The following is a 15,542-nucleotide window of genomic DNA, read 5'->3' on the forward strand; positions in this document are numbered from 1 at the left end:
TGGGTGTCATCTATAAGACTCAGGGTATCCACGGTAGTTCATCTTCATGCTCATCACAGTAAGAATCTGCCCAAGGTATTAGGGGGAGGAAAGTTGGAAGGAGGTGGAGTTGAAGGGAACCGGCTCAAAGAATGGACTCATTTACAAATCAGATTATTAATCACAGAGCAACTAAACATGCAGAGGACAGGGAGGAATGCCAGAGTTGTTGAGACGACAGTGTAGTGTAAAAGGTTCTTCTGAGACAAAGATAGTCAGGTGGCTGTGCAAAGACTGTCTCTGCAAGGCTGTGTTAGAAAGTGCCAACCGTGAGTGTCCCTGGCAAGGGACGGGGTTAGAGGTGGAACTTGGGCATAGGAGGGAACCTGACTTTTCTGTTACACACTTTTTATACCATTTAGGTTTTGTACTATGCATATATATTATTAATGACAAAGTTACTGTTTATAGTCTTGCATGTCAGAAGGCTTTGTAGGAATGTAGCAGGTGCTTAATAAACAAACATTAAACCATGGGGCTGTTTTTTTTTTAAAAGATTTTATATATTTATTTTTAGAGGGGAAGGGAAGGAGAGAGGGAGAGAAATATCAATGTATGGTGCCTCTCATGCATCCCCTGCTGGGAACTGGCCTGCAACCCAGGCATGTGCCCTGACTGGGAATCAAACCTTGATACTCTGGTTCTCAGGCCCGTGCTCAATTTACTGAGCTATACCAGCCAGGGCACCATGGTGCTGTTTAAGGAACTAGTATTCATGGATTGCCTACTGTGTGCCCAGGGCCCTTTGGCAATGACTTTTACTGATCTTAGGAAACGGAGGCTCAGCTAGGAGGGAGCCGAGTGAGGACTCCTCTCAGGTCTCCTAGAAGCCAGCACTCTGCCCCTCCACAAGGACCACACTGCCTTCCTCCCTGGAGTGAGCAGTTGGAGGCACCAGATGCTCTGGCAGGATTCAGAGAGATGCCATCTGTGAGGGAAACCTATTCTTAGAGAGCAGAGACAGTCAGTGGTGCAGCCAGCCAGCTCCCAGTGGCAGTGGGGGGATGTGGCAGGCAGCCAAGGCTGTACCTTCAGCTGGAGGTCAGGACAGGCTAAAAGCTGGGTATGCTCAATTCTCAAGACCACACTTCCCGCTACATTTGGATGCCATTAGAAATAACAGCAAACATTAACTGAGTGCTTACTTTAAGTGTGTCATAGCATTTAATTCTCCAGAGCACCCTATAGAATGTCTACCTCACACAGGATGAAACACAGGCACAGAATGGTTAAGTCATCTGCTCTAGGAAACAGCAAAACCAGAGCTGAGGCAAAACACTGGCTACAAAGCCTACATCCCCAGCCACCATGTTATATTATCTCTCAACCTGCTACACCAGAGGCCTATTTTAGTTTGGGTTCCCCCAGTAGCAGACCCCAAGACAAGGATTTGAGTATATGCAGTTTATATGGAAAGTAGTCCCAGGAAGCACTGGTAGGGGCATGAGGAAGGGAGACAAAGAAGGGGGTGTTATCAAGCAAGTGACCACTGTGGACAACCAAAAGCTCAGTCCTGCTGAGCCCTGGGAGCCAGAGAGAAACATGCCTACTGGGCTAGGGATACAGGAGCGTATTCATCATCAGTCATTGGTTGAGAGCGGCTCCCTGGATGTGTTAATCCTTCAGCACTGCAGGGTGGCAAAGCAGGTGCCAGTGGCAAGTGAGAGCCCTCGGGCAGAAAGAGGAGGGGTGGCACCTGTAAAATTTGGCTGGTGGGCACTGAAGTCATAAGCTAGAGGTGATATGGGCAGGGCACTCCCAGCATCTGTTATACAACCTGCTTGCTGATAGCCAACCCCTTCCTTCCCCATACTTTTGGGATCTCATTCAGCCTCCACAGAGTGAACTAAGGAAGCTTCAAGATCCCTTTCTCCAAATCTGCTGTATGTACAACATCGTGGCTGAGAACACAACTGCTAGAATCAGACCTAATCGCGCCTGTTACCCGACAGCTGTGTTTAATTTAGTCCCCTCATTTGTGACATGGGATAATGGTTGGCCCCATACCATCCCCTACTATCTTGTTACTCAAAGTGTGGCTCAGACCAGCAGCAGCACCTGGGAGTCCGTGAGGCCTGCAGAATATTTCAGACCCCACCCCAAACCCACTGAATCAGATTCTGCATTTTAATGAGATCTCCAGTGACTCATGTGCATGCTTCTACTAGTAACTGCTAAAATAAAAAAAAAAGAGAGAGACTGAAGTATTCCCATTAGGCCAAGGAACGCCAATTAGCGGGTCATAGACCAAATTTTCCTGGAGATCTGATTGACTTGTCCAGTTTGTTTATAAAAAACCAGACTGGCACATAAGCCTCCAGTTCACTGAGTCCCCATCAGTCCCTACTGCAAAGCACCCAGAACATAATCATTTATGTCACTGCCAGGCCCCTTTAGGCATTTGAATTTGTACTCCACTCTGGAACAGGCCCTGTAATTAGCTAACATTTGCATAGCTTAGCATAGGTTTCTAAATTTAAAGTAAGGCACTGAGGTTCAGTGAATTGAGCACCGGCCTGTGAACCAAAAGGTCATCAGTTCAATTCCTAGTTAGGGCACATGCCTGGTCTCTGGTTGGGGTGTGGGAGAGGCAACTGATCAATGTATCTCCCACACCCTCATGTTTCTAGCCCTTTCTTTTTCCCTCCCTTCCCCTCTCTCTAAAAAAAAGTAATTAGACAAAATCTTTAAAGTAAGGCACTGAAAAACACATAGGCTTAGCAATCAGATAGATCTGGGTTCAAACCCTGATTGGGTGACCACACGAGCCGTATACCTCGGGCAAGTTACTTCCGTTCTCTGATTCTCAGTTTCCACATCTGTAGAATGAAAATCAAAATACAGACCTGCAAGGTCATTGTATAGATTAAAAATAGTGTGCAAAGCACCCAGGAAGAAGTAGGAGTTCACTAAATGGAAGTGATTGGTAGTGGAAGCAGCAGCCATGGCTACACAAGCCCGACGTAGACACAAGGCACTATTGCAATTATCCTCATTTTACAAGAAACGGAGGCTGTGAACCTCTGAGGCTTTCAGAAACTTCCTCAAAGTCACACAGTGGTGGAGTGGGGACTCAAAACCATGTCCTCTGGCTCTAGATCCACACTGTCCACCAGAATTTTCTGTGACAATAGGTGTGTTATATATCTGTGTAGTCTAACATGGTCGCCCCTGGCCACGTGTGGCTACTTACTGAGCACCTCAAATGGGACTGGTCCAAACAGACATGCACTGCAAGTATAAAACAGACACCTCATTTTGATGACTTAGGATAAGAAAAAAAGAATGTAAAAGATCTCATTAATTTTCATATTAATTTTATGGTGAAATGATGATATTTTAGAAATTTGGGCTAACATATAATTAAGGTTAATCTCATCCGCTTCTTTCCACTTTTTAAAAATGTGGCTACTAGAAAATTTTCAATTACATATACGACTGTGGCTGTGTTTCTTTTGGAGAGTGGCACTCTAGAGCTTCTCTAATGGAACACCTGAGACAAAAACTTCGTATTTTGTATCAACGTATTTGTAAACCCCACTCCCACCAGCATAACGACAGCGGAAGAACATACCCACCAGAAAGAGATTTCAGGGCCCTCCTCTGAGCTCCACGGCCCCTGAGATCTAGGTGGGGGTGGCTTTCCCTGGTCGCACACAGGTTAGCAGCACAGCTGGAAGCACGCCCAAGGCTCCTCAGCCTGACGCAGCCCCTTGTTCCGCCATTCAAGAATACCTAAAGGGATTTGAAAATTGGTGCTTTCGCTTTGGACAATGGAGCCCCGGGGATAAGAGAAGTTAGAGTCTGAGAGCCACAATCTTGAGAAAGCAGGAGCCTCCAGGAGATTTCACTCGCGGACACCACCAGGAGCTACTCCAGAAGAAGCCCTCATAAGCACTTCAGGGCTGCGTTACTTCAAGGGACGAGGGGCTGTCTTGTTGTAGATGAGGAAATCTGAGATGTCGTGCCACACATTGCTGTCCTCATACAAGTAAGTCATGGAGGACTGCAGCGAGGGCTGCAGTGTGGGCCGGTGGTACTCGAAGAGCCACAGCACCAGCCCCCACAGTACTGCAACGAACAGTGGGAATGGGTTCCACTTAGGTTCAGGAATGTAGCCCTTCTTCACTCCCAGGCGGCACAGGGCAAATAGGACGCGTGACAACAGGTACATGCTGATCTGCAAGGAGGGAGTGACGGGATTATGGGTGTGCACAGCCTCCAGGAACCCTCTGCCCACCCCCATGCATGGATCAGCGTTTTTTCAAAGTTGGTATGCAGGCCTTGGCCAGGTAGCTCAGTTGATCAGAGCATTGTTCCAATACACCAAGGCTGCAGGTTCAATCCCCAGACAGAGCACATACAAGAATCAACCAATGAAAGCATAAGTAACGGGAGCAATAAAAATCAATGTTTCTCTCTCTCTCCCCCTTCCTCACTCTCTAACAAACAAAGTTGCTATGCAAGATGATTTGAAGTGGTATCAGACATTTTAATATTACAATTTTATATCTTTAATGTACTATTTATTAAAAAATTTTAAAATATATATTTACATGGTTCAAAACTAAAAAATGACTTGCACCAAAAAAAAGAAAGAAATTTGATAAACTGAATTTCATCAAATTAAAAAAAATTGGTTGTAAAAGCCCATGTAAAAAAGCTAAAAAGCTACAGACCGAGAGAAAATATTTTTAAAAAAATACCCAACAAAGACTAGCATCTGGGATATAGTTTCAAAAAATTCAGCCCTGGCTGGTGTGGCTCAGTGAACTGAGTACCGGCCTGCAAACCAAAAGGTTGTCTATCTGATTCCCAGTCAGGGCACGTGTCTGGGTTGCAGGCCAGGCAGTTCCCCACTTGGGTTATGCGAGAGGCAACCGATTAATGTATCTGGGATACACACACTGTGTGTATCTTTCACACTGATGTTTTCCTTTCTTTCTCCCTCCCTTCCCCTCTCGCTAAAGAAATAAAGAAATGAAATCTTTAAAAAAACAAAAAACTCAACAGTAAAAATAAAATCCAATTAGAAAATGGGCAAAAGACATGAACAGATATTTCACAGAAGAGGTTATACAGACAGAAAACAAGCACATGTAAAGCTGTTCAACATCATTAGCCATCAGGGAAATGCAAATTTAAAGCCACAATGCGATGGTACTACCCACTTATCAAAAGGGCTAAAATTAAAAAAAAAAGTGATAAACCAAATACTGGCTTGGATGTGGAGGAACTGGATCACTTAGATCTATTCCTGATGGAAATGTAAAATAGTGCAGTCACTGTAGAAAATAGTTTGCCAGTTTATATAAACCTACACATGCACATACCATCTGACCCACTCTTGGCATTTATCCCAGAGAAATGAAAACTAATGCTCACTCAAAAACTTGTACAAGGATGTTCTTAGCAGCTGTATTCTTAGTAGCCAAAAGCTGGAAAAAACTCAGATGTCCTTCCAGGGGTGAACGTTTAAATAGGCTGTGGTCCATCCAGGCAATGGATGCCACCCAGCAATAAAAAGAAATGAACTATTGACAGACACAGCAACCGGGATGGATCTCCAGTGAATTATGTTGAGTGAAAAAAGCCAGTCTCCAAAGGTTACAATTGTCATGACTCCACTTATATAACATTGTTGGAATGACAAAATTTTATAAATGGAGGTCAGAAGAGTTGTCGCCAAAGGTCAAGCAAAGGAGACGAGGGGGAAGGAGATGCTGTGACTAGGACTCCCAGCCTTTGGAAGTGACATTTCTAATGAATATAAAACTGAGAAAATTTTCTCAAAAAACAAAATGCTCATGTCCACTGACTCCACAATTCCACATCTAGGAACTTTCAGACAGACTGACACATGTGCAACAAGACATCCAAGATTGCATGTGTAATGGCAAGAGGCTACGGACCTCCTGAAGGTCCATCAGGAGGAAACTGGTAAAATCAGGCCAGTCCACCCATCCAGCAGTGTAAAAATACAACTAAACGATGAAGAGATAGCCAACCGATCAGATGGAGAGTTCAAAACACTGGTAATCAGGATGCTCAGATAAATGGTTGAGTATGATCACAAAATAGAGGAAAAAGTGAAGGCTATGCAAAGTGAAATAAAGAAAACTAGGAAACCAACGGTGAAGGGAAGGAAACCAGCACTCAAATCAACGATTTGAAGTAGAAGGAAGAAAGAAACATCTAACCAGAACAGAATGAAGAAACAATAATTCAAAAAAAATGAGGAGAGGCTTAACATTCTTTAAATAGGACAACTTCAAACGTTTCCACATCAGAATCATAGGGATACCAGGAAGAAAAGAGAAAGAGCAAGAAATTTAAAACTTATTCAAAAATATAATGAAGGAGAACTTCCCCAGTCTGGCAAAGAAAATATACTTTCAAGAAGTCCAGGAAGCTCAGAGAGTCCCAAAGAAGGTGGACCCAAGGAGGAACACACCAAGGCACATCATAATTACATTACCCAAGGTTAAAGATAAGGAGAGAATCTTAAAAGCAGCAAGAGAAAAGGAGACAGTTACCCACAAAGGAGTTCCCATAAGTCTATCAGCTGATTTCTCAAAGGATACCTTGCAGGCAAGAAGGTGCTGGAAAGAAGTATTCCAAGTCATGAAAGGCAAGGACCTACATCCAAGATTACTCTATCCAGCAAAAGCTATCATTTAGAATGGAAGGGCAGATAAAGTGCTTCCCAGATAAGGTCAAGTTAAAGAAGTTCATCATCACCAAGCCCTTAGTATATGAAATGTTAAAGGGACTTATCTAAGATAAAGAAGATGATAAAAAATATGAACAGTAAAATGACAACTAACTTACAACTATCAACTGAACCTAAGAAAACAAAAACAAAAACAAAAACGAACTAAGCAAACAACTAGAACAGGAACAGATTCACAGAAATAGAGATCACATGGAGGGTTATCAGTGTGGAGGGGGAAGAATGGGAGAAAAGGTACAGGGAATAAGAAGCATAAATGGTAGATACAAAATAGACAGGAGGAAGTTAAGAATAGTATGGGAAATGGAGAAGCCAAAGAACTTTTATGTACAAGCCATGGACATGAACTGAGGTGATGGAATGCTGGTAGGAGGAGGGTACAGGGCAGAGGGGAATAAAGGGGAGAAAAAAATGGGACAATTGTAATAGCATAATTAATATATTTTAAAAAACCAACAGAATTTTAACCCAGAAAAGGGGCATGCAAGTCACAGAATTAAAGGCAATTCTTTAATAAATTTTGTTTTATGAAAATCATACTCCAGGGTCATTTTTCTTTTTTCATTTCAAAGCAAAGTGGTTTTCTTTACTTTTAAAATTTTTTCTTTATTTATTTTTAGAGAAAGGTTAAAGGAGAGAGAAAGAGGAAGAGAAATATCTATTAGTTGCCTCTCTCATTCCCCCAACTGGGGGCTTGGTCAGCAACCTAGGCATGTGCCCTGACCAGGAATTGATTCCGTGACCTTTGGGTTTGCAGGCCAGAATTCAATCCACTGAGCCACACCAGCCAGGCCAAAGTAGTTTTCTTAAAAAAAAATAAAAAAATAAATCTTTGCCCCAGAGAGCAGTACACAATGGTTTTTGGGAACCATAAAATCCAACAAGCTACTTGATTTACACATGAGGAAACTGAGGGGGAAGAGACCTTCCCAAGGTCACGGAGAAACTGGTGAATCACAGACCCTCAGACTTGGAATGGAGCCAAGAGCTCATCTTCTTTGACCCCTCCATCCCCCATTCATACCTGAACCACAACCCACCCACCCCCAGCAGCCCTCCCGGCCACATCCCCGGGGAGGATCTTTACCTGGTTGTTGATATTATTGTTATCTCCAAACACCAGCCAGCCCCCAAAGAAGGCAGCCAGGAATGAGTGCACCTGGTAGGTCTTGCCCTGCACATGGGACTGCAGGGCACAGAGCCCCTTGTAGGTGAACACGAAGCAGGCCAGGTTAGAAGAGTGGGTGTACGTGGCCTGCAGGATGGTCCGAAGCTTCTCTCGGAGGCTGCACAAACACAGGGAGGCCCCATGAATGCAGATCCAGCCATCCAGAGGGCATTTACCCACTGCGCATGCAAAACTAAGCCAGGCCAGTTGCTCTGGGCTGATGCTCATTCAACCCCAGGCCTCTAACCTCCCTGTCCTGGGGGCTGCTGCCTCACTTGATTCAGGCCTCTACTCCATGCTACTTCCTCAGAGAGGCTTTCCCTGATCACCCTGCATAAAAGAATGCCCATCACATCTGTCCCCTTACACTAGTTTTCTTTTCCTTCATAGGTCTTATTACCACCTGACGTTTATATCCTAAACAAGCAAATGTTTGCTTGTTTCTTATCTCTTCCACTCCTGCCCCATCCCAGTGGAAGGTACCAGAAAGTAGTGTCTACAACTGACTTGTTCACCCTTAGGGCCCAGAACAGGGCCTGACACACAGTAGGTGCTCAATGTTGAGGGCAAGGGGAACTAGCCAGAACATAGCTGTAAGGAAGCAAAAGGTGTTTTACTAACTAACGCAAAGAGGCTCCGGGACACGCCCGAAGAGCAGGGTGTGTTCCAGGATGTGGGTTAAGAGCAAAGGTTAGTCAGGCAGATAGCCATCTGGACAGTCACTAGGGAGGGAAATTTTGCCCCTGTGCACGAGCTCGACTGACCAATCAGGTAAAGGAGCACGAGCCAGTGCACGAGTTAACTCACCAATAATCAGTAACCCTATTGTGCCCCTGAGCCAACCGCTAACCGCCACATCTGCTTCTGTAGCCAGCTTGCTTGCGCGCCTCCATAAAACCCTAAGCCTGGAAGCGTTTGGCGCGACTCTCATTTGCAGCCCTTGCGGGCACCGTGTCTCAGGACACTTTGGAGAGTTCGCCCCTGCGCAGGTTAAACTTGGCCAATAAAGTAACATCTTTGGAACCCCGAAAGTCTCCGACATTTGTTCTCGCGGTTGGTGAATGCAACACTCAATCATTTTTTTATGAGTAAACGTGAAGAAATGAATGAATGAGAGAGTTAGTGCCTACTTTGTGCTGTATCTGGGGCTACCATTCTGGGGGAGGGGAAAGATCTGCTTGCTGCCCTCATGACGTTTATGATCTACAGGGAGAGGGAACTGTAAATAATCACAAAGCAGGGGTCAAACTGTGACCATGACAAGAGATGATCCTGGGATCTGAAGGATGAGGACTCTGCTGGGGTCAAAAGGGGACAGGAATTGCTTCCCAGGTAGAGGGGTCAGCAAAGGTCCTGAGGAGAAACAGAGTCAGGAGTAACGGAAAAGGAAGAAACCTGAGCAGGGGATGTGTGGGCAAAAAATGAAGGGGATGTAGGGTGGGCAGGGGGCCAAGCTAACTTTTGTCTTTGCCCTGAGAGAAGCAAACATTTAACTAGGGGAGGGAGTTGATTTATCCTTTAAAATCAAATCACTTGGCATTGTTTCTCTCTTACATCAATGTTCTTGTTCTCTCTCTCCCCAACCCTCTCTTCCTGTCTGTCTAAAAGCAATAAAAAAAAAAAAAGTCCTCAGGTGAGGATAAAAAATAAATAAAAAGAACAGTAAACCCAAGTGCCCTCAAGGCTAGATGAGGACCTTGGAGTGGGTCTACTAGGACCCGTGGAAATCTGCCAGGTGAGTGGGCATAGCCAGGAATCAGCTGGTTCTCACCCCACAGGAACATGGGAGTGTTGCCAGTTCTTGCCAGTGTTGCAAGTTCAATCTCCCGGTTTTTAAGTGTTAACACTAATCCTGCCTTTAAATTGTTTCTAGAATCTGACTACTTCTCCTAAACCCCCATTGCCATCATGAAAGTCTAAGTCCCCAGTGTTGCTCACCTGGATCACTGTCATAGCCTCCTATTTTGCACCTACTACTACCGTTGGCACTCACCCCCACCTGTAACAATCTGGCAGCAAACTCTTCACTCTCATACTGTTAAAAGATAAGTCAAACAGAAGCACATCCCTGCAAAAAAAAATCTTACAATTTCCTGTTTCACTTAAAAGAAAAAAGCTCTCCTTCTCTCTAAAGTAGGACAGGATGGGCCCAGTTTACCCTGTGACCTTCCTCTTTTTTCTCTCCCCTTCAATCCCTCTGTTCCAGCCTCCTCAGGCTCACCAGGCATGATCCCACCTCAGGGCCTTTTAAAAAATATTTTATTTATTTATTTTCAGAGAGAAGGGAAAGGAGGGGTAAAGAGAGGGAGAGAAACATCAATGTGTGGTTGACTCTCATGTGGCCCCCACTGGGGACCTGGCCCACAACCCAGGCATGTGCCCTGACTGTGACTCAAACTGACAACCCTTTGGTTCACAGCCCGTGCTCAGTCCACTGAGTTACATCAGCCAGGGCCCACCTCAGGGCCTTCGCACTGGATATTCCCTTGGGCTAAAACACTCTTTCCCCTAATACTCACTTGGCCAACTCTTTCATCTCCTTAAAGTCTTCACTTTCTCACTGAGACCTTCCTTATTTAATTCTGCAGCCTGCCCCTCCTTCAACACTCCTGATCCCTTTCCCTTCCCTTGCTCTAATTTTTCTTTCCCACAGCCCCCATCACCTTTTAACATATACTCTCCTTATTTATTATGTTTTTTCCTTCAGCCACCCCTTGCTAGCACGCAAGCTCTATGAGGGCAGCGATTACTGTCCACATTGTTCACTGCTGTATCCTGGCACCTAAAACAGTGTCTGGCCCACAGTATATGCCCAATAAATGGATGAATGACTGAGCTCAATTTTTTAAAGAAAACAATTCGGAGGACAAAAACCAAAACAAACAAAAATAAATTTAAAAGTGAAATTACAAAAAGAGAAAATCTTGAAGCTGGATGTGGCCAGATGGTTTCCATGTAGGAGTCTTATAAGCTCCAGGTGAGACTACATTAAAAACTGATCACAAGGTGATTTCTGAGAAGTGCCCTGAGGGAAGACATGAGACATCAGAGGAGGGCCAAGAAGTGTTAGCAAAGAAGGGAAGTCAAAGGTGGTTTTCTGAGAATGTGATCCTCAGAGAACTGGTATGGTTTGCTGAAAAGGAAATAAACGGGGGCTAGAAAAGGGAAAGGTAGTCCTGGCAGGGGTTCTGCATGAGAAAATGTGTGGAGGTGGAAACACATGTGGCATGTACATGGAACGACAGCAAGTTCTGTGCGCCAAAGGCACCCCAGGGTGAACATGGGGGGATAGGGTGGGGATGCAGCTGAGGCTAAACTACAGAGGGTCTTAAAGGCCACACCTGGAAACTGGGCTTCTCTGGAGGGAGTGGGAGCCAGGGGAGTTTTCTGGGATAACAGAATCAGAGCTGTACTATAGGAGGCACCAGTGGGGACAGGCTAGACCCAGCTAGGAAGCTATTGCAATAGCCCTGACTCTGAGGGCTGACCACATTCTCTCCCAGTTTGAGAGGTGTGCAGACGGGGTGGGTACCTGCCAGTGTGGAAGAGAAAGGTCATGACCAGCGAATGGGGGGCCCGGATTTTGGCTCCATAGCTGTAGAAGCAAAAAGAAAACAGTTACTACAACATTACTGTATCAGTTTTTCTTCTGGACTATCTCTTTGACCCCTTATCCCCACCCCATTCCTAATTCTAACATCATTTTGGAACAGGAAATAATGCCAGCTTTTGAGTCAGATCTAGGTTCAAAGTCCGTCATAGAAAGGGAACAAAGTCCTGTTCCAAAGTTCCTGACACCATTTGGTGTCAAAGTCCTGCCACATTTTACTGTATAAACTTGGAAAAATCATTTAACCTCCCTGAGCTGCTGTCTTCCCATCAGTAAAAGGTATTTCCCATTTCAGGGTTGCCTCTGGCAGGCAGGGACATAGCACAGGTAAGAGTTCCTAGTTCAACCAATGTTAACGTCTCTTTCTTTCTTGTTCTTTTTTACTGGACTCCCTTTCCCCCCATCAAGTTCTCCAGCTTCCAGGCTCTGATCTAACCAGGTTACCAGGTCTAAAAATCCATGGCAGCCTCCTTGAAACAATAGTCACAAGCCACATATTATAGTCATATGAGTTATCTGTGAATGTTTACTATAGGCTTATTTGAAATAGCAAAAGACTGGAAGCAAACCAGTGTCTCTCCACAGGGGGAGGGTTATTGGGTAAATAAATAATGGTCCCTTCCTTCAGTGGAACACTAAGCAGCAGTAAAGAGTGCACTCCAGGGTTCACTAGAGCAAGGTACGTGAAATTGTGTAGAAACAAGAAAATTATTCCATAAACCTGTAAGCATTTCAAAATAAAACTTGTTTAAAAGATGTGGGAGGGGCCCTGGCTGGTGTGGCTCAGTGAACAAAGAAGCCCTCGGCCTCCTCCGGTGACCAGAACTAAAAGGACCTTTCCTTAGACCCCAGACCTTTCCTGAGAACAGTGCCTCCAACTCCCCACACCTGCCAGGACCCCTTCCCAAAGTCTTCATACTCAGGGGGAATTTGTTACTGTCACTCACAGGATTGCTCTGTATCCTGAAAAAAGGGATGCTCTGGATTTAAAAAGACTTAAAGGATATTGTAGAATTATACACCTGAAACCTATATGATTTTACCAACCAATGTCACTCCAATAAATTCAATAAAAAATAAAGAACTTAAAGGACATAATGACAATGCAATGTAATGTCCTGGAGGATCCTGCTCTGGACAGACTAGCTACAGAGAACATTTGGGGGACGACTGGGACAATCTATTGACTGGACAGTAGTCAACATTACAGGATTAATCTTAATTCATTAAATGTAATCATGGTAAGTTAGCCATATAAGACAATGTTTCTATTTGTGAGGTGCACATTGAAATATTCAGGAGTAGACCATCAAAATGAGTTAAATTATACAAAGTTCACATGTCTTAGTCACCCAGGTGGCTTCCTAAATATAGGGCATATTCTTTTCCTCCTCCAGGCCTTTATTCAAATCATTCCTTCCACTTGGGATGCCCCCCTCCCTCTGGCAACTCCAAATCAGCCTTCAAAACATCACCATCAGCTCTTCTGTACAGCACTCCTGATCTCCTGGTACTGCCATGACAGTTTAGTGGTCAGTCTGCCCCGGGACTCCAGGTCCTTACACACGGGCATGGTGTCTTAGCATTAAGCAGTAAAGGAATAACTGCTTAGAGAACCCCTGCATAGGTGAATTCGTTTCCACTTTACAGAGGAGGAAACTGAGGCCAGAAGAGATGAAGGGCACCCAGCACCAAAATGAAGGAACTAGGATTTCAGCCCAAGGGTTTGACCTTAGCAAGTACCTGCCCAGGCTGAGGAAGTTCCTGAGATCATGGGAAGAGTTGGGTGGGAATAGGTGTGTGTACAAAGTCGGCATTGGGCAATGCCCACTGGCACCAGGACCTATGTGATTCCTGTTCCATTCTGCTTTGTACTGCAAATAGCTTGGCAAAGGGAAACAGATGTTATCTCAGGGACTATTCTACCCTAGTTATACCAAGGCATGGTGGAGTACCATCTGGCTAGACTCAGCAGGAATCAACTTCTGCCTGAAACTCTGGGTGCCCATGAAAGCCAAGAGCTTAATGTTGAGGTCAGGAATCCCTGGGTTTGAATCCTGGCTTAGAACCTGACCAAGTAACATAATCATGAGCAATGAGTTTACCTTTCTTAGCCACAGTCTTCTCATCTGGTAAATAGGAATAATGGCAATTCTTACCTTGCACACTTATTCATTCACTCAACAAATATTTGAAAGCCTACTATGTACCAGTTACTAGGAATACACCAAAGAACAAAAGAGATAAAAATTTCTGTCCCCATGAAGCTCACTTTCTAGTGAGAGACAGAATATAAAAACAGGATAAATGAAGGAGGTGCAGGGGGTGGAGGAGGGTAAGGGAGGATAAAATGGAAAACCTGTACAATTTTGTTAGCCAATGTCACCCCCATACATTCAATAAAAAAATTTAAAAAGCAGGATACATGAGTGAACTACTTAGTGTCAGATGGTGACAAGTACTATGGAGAAGAATTAAGTAGGGAAGAAGGTGGGGAGTTCAGAGATGGCCTCATTGAGAGGTGACACAAACAGAGGCCTGAAAAAGATAAGAAAAGTGACCCAGGCCCTGGCTGGTGTAGCTCAGTGGATTGAGCGCGGGCCTGCGGACCAGAGGATCGCGGTTCGATTCCCAGTCAGGGCACATGCCTGGGTTGTAGTCCAGTTCCCTGCAGGCCAACTCCCAGCAGGGGATGCACAAAAGGCAACCATACATTGATGTTTCTCTCCCTCTCTCCTTCCCCTCTAAAGATAAATAAATAAATAAAATCTTTAAAAAAAAAAAAAAGAAAAGAAAAGTGACCCAGGCAGAACCCATGTGAATAGAACAACAGCAGCCAACAGTTGTACATATATATCAGGCATTGGGCTAGGCATCACACACTACTGAATCCTCTGACGGTGTAAGTACTGTTATCACCCCCATTTTATAGACACTGACACTTGGAGGGGCTAAATGACTTGCAAGGTCATACAGGCAGGTAGCACCAGGATTCAAACTGAGGGGGTTCACCGTCCTTATCACCATGCCAAGCTGCCACTAAGATGCCAATTACAGGAGGACAGAGATCTTTGTTCGGTTTGTTTTCTGTTGCATCCCCAGTCCTGGCACAGTAGGCTCGCAATCCCGACAGCTGTTACGCATGCGGTTTAAAGGAGGCCGAGAATCCCTCCAGGTACCAGGCAGGGTAAATGACCAAAGGAGGGAATACAGAGACTGGCATGGGAGGTGGTCAAGGAAAGAGGGCCAGATTGCAAAGTACGAAGGGCCCAGAAAAAGCGTAGTGGAAGCCCTGGCCCAGATGGCTCTCGAGACCCAGAATCCGGCGCCCACTGCTCAGATGGTGGACACTGAGACCTAGAGATAAACGGCTGTTCAAGGACACGCAGCGCAGCTGCACCAGACCGGGAACATGCGCCGCTGACTCCAGCTAGGCCGGTCCCCTCAACCCGGACCCTACCACCCCACTCACACTGCCCCGTTCCGGAAGCCTTTAAGCACTGCCAACGCTGCGTGGTAGCGGCGCTTGCGCAGCAGTGTGTTGACGGCCAGGAGTAAACCCTGCAGGTGCGACGGGGCTGCCATAGCAAGGGGAGGAATACTGGAAACCGAGCACGACGCGCCTTGACAGTCCCAGTTCTGGCTGCACCGCCCTCAGCTCCTTGGGCTCCGAGCTGCTCCACAGCATCTTTACGACCATAGGCTGTGTATTCTGTCACTCATACATGAGGAGCCAATCACAGAGCACATTTACCTTAAAGGAGGAATGGGACGCACGCTCTCTCCCGAATAGAGGCGTGATTGGAAGAGAAGAGCTTGCAACCGGCTACAGTGGGCTCCGCCCGATTCTTACCTAAGGAAAGTGAGAATTACACGCCTGGATTTATCCAACCAGAAAGCATGTTTTCGTTGGGTTTGGAACGAAACACAAGGAAACTTAGGATCACCTAAGTTTCCAAAGTTTCCCGAAAGAGGGGCCGCCTTTCTTAGAC

At 45.3% G+C, this 15,542-nt stretch overlaps 1 protein-coding gene across 1 annotated transcript; it reads right to left on the bottom strand.

The window, feature by feature from the left end:
* Positions 1-1,182: 1,182 nt before the first annotated feature.
* Positions 1,183-15,218, bottom strand: PXMP4 (peroxisomal membrane protein 4). The gene is made up of 4 exons (XM_037043884.1): positions 15,023-15,218; positions 11,473-11,535; positions 7,860-8,058; positions 1,183-4,219 (listed from the first exon to the last, which is right to left on the bottom strand). The coding sequence occupies exons 1-4, from the start codon at positions 15,133-15,135 to the stop codon at positions 3,950-3,952; spliced, it is 645 nt and encodes a 214-aa protein (XP_036899779.1). The 5' UTR covers positions 15,136-15,218; the 3' UTR covers positions 1,183-3,949.
* Between the last annotated feature and the right edge of the window lie 324 nt (positions 15,219-15,542).

This window comes from Sturnira hondurensis, unplaced genomic scaffold (genome assembly GCF_014824575.4).
Source record: "Sturnira hondurensis isolate 20B ecotype Veracruz unplaced genomic scaffold, ASM1482457v3 Scaffold0004136, whole genome shotgun sequence".
NCBI lineage: Eukaryota > Metazoa > Chordata > Mammalia > Chiroptera > Phyllostomidae > Sturnira > Sturnira hondurensis.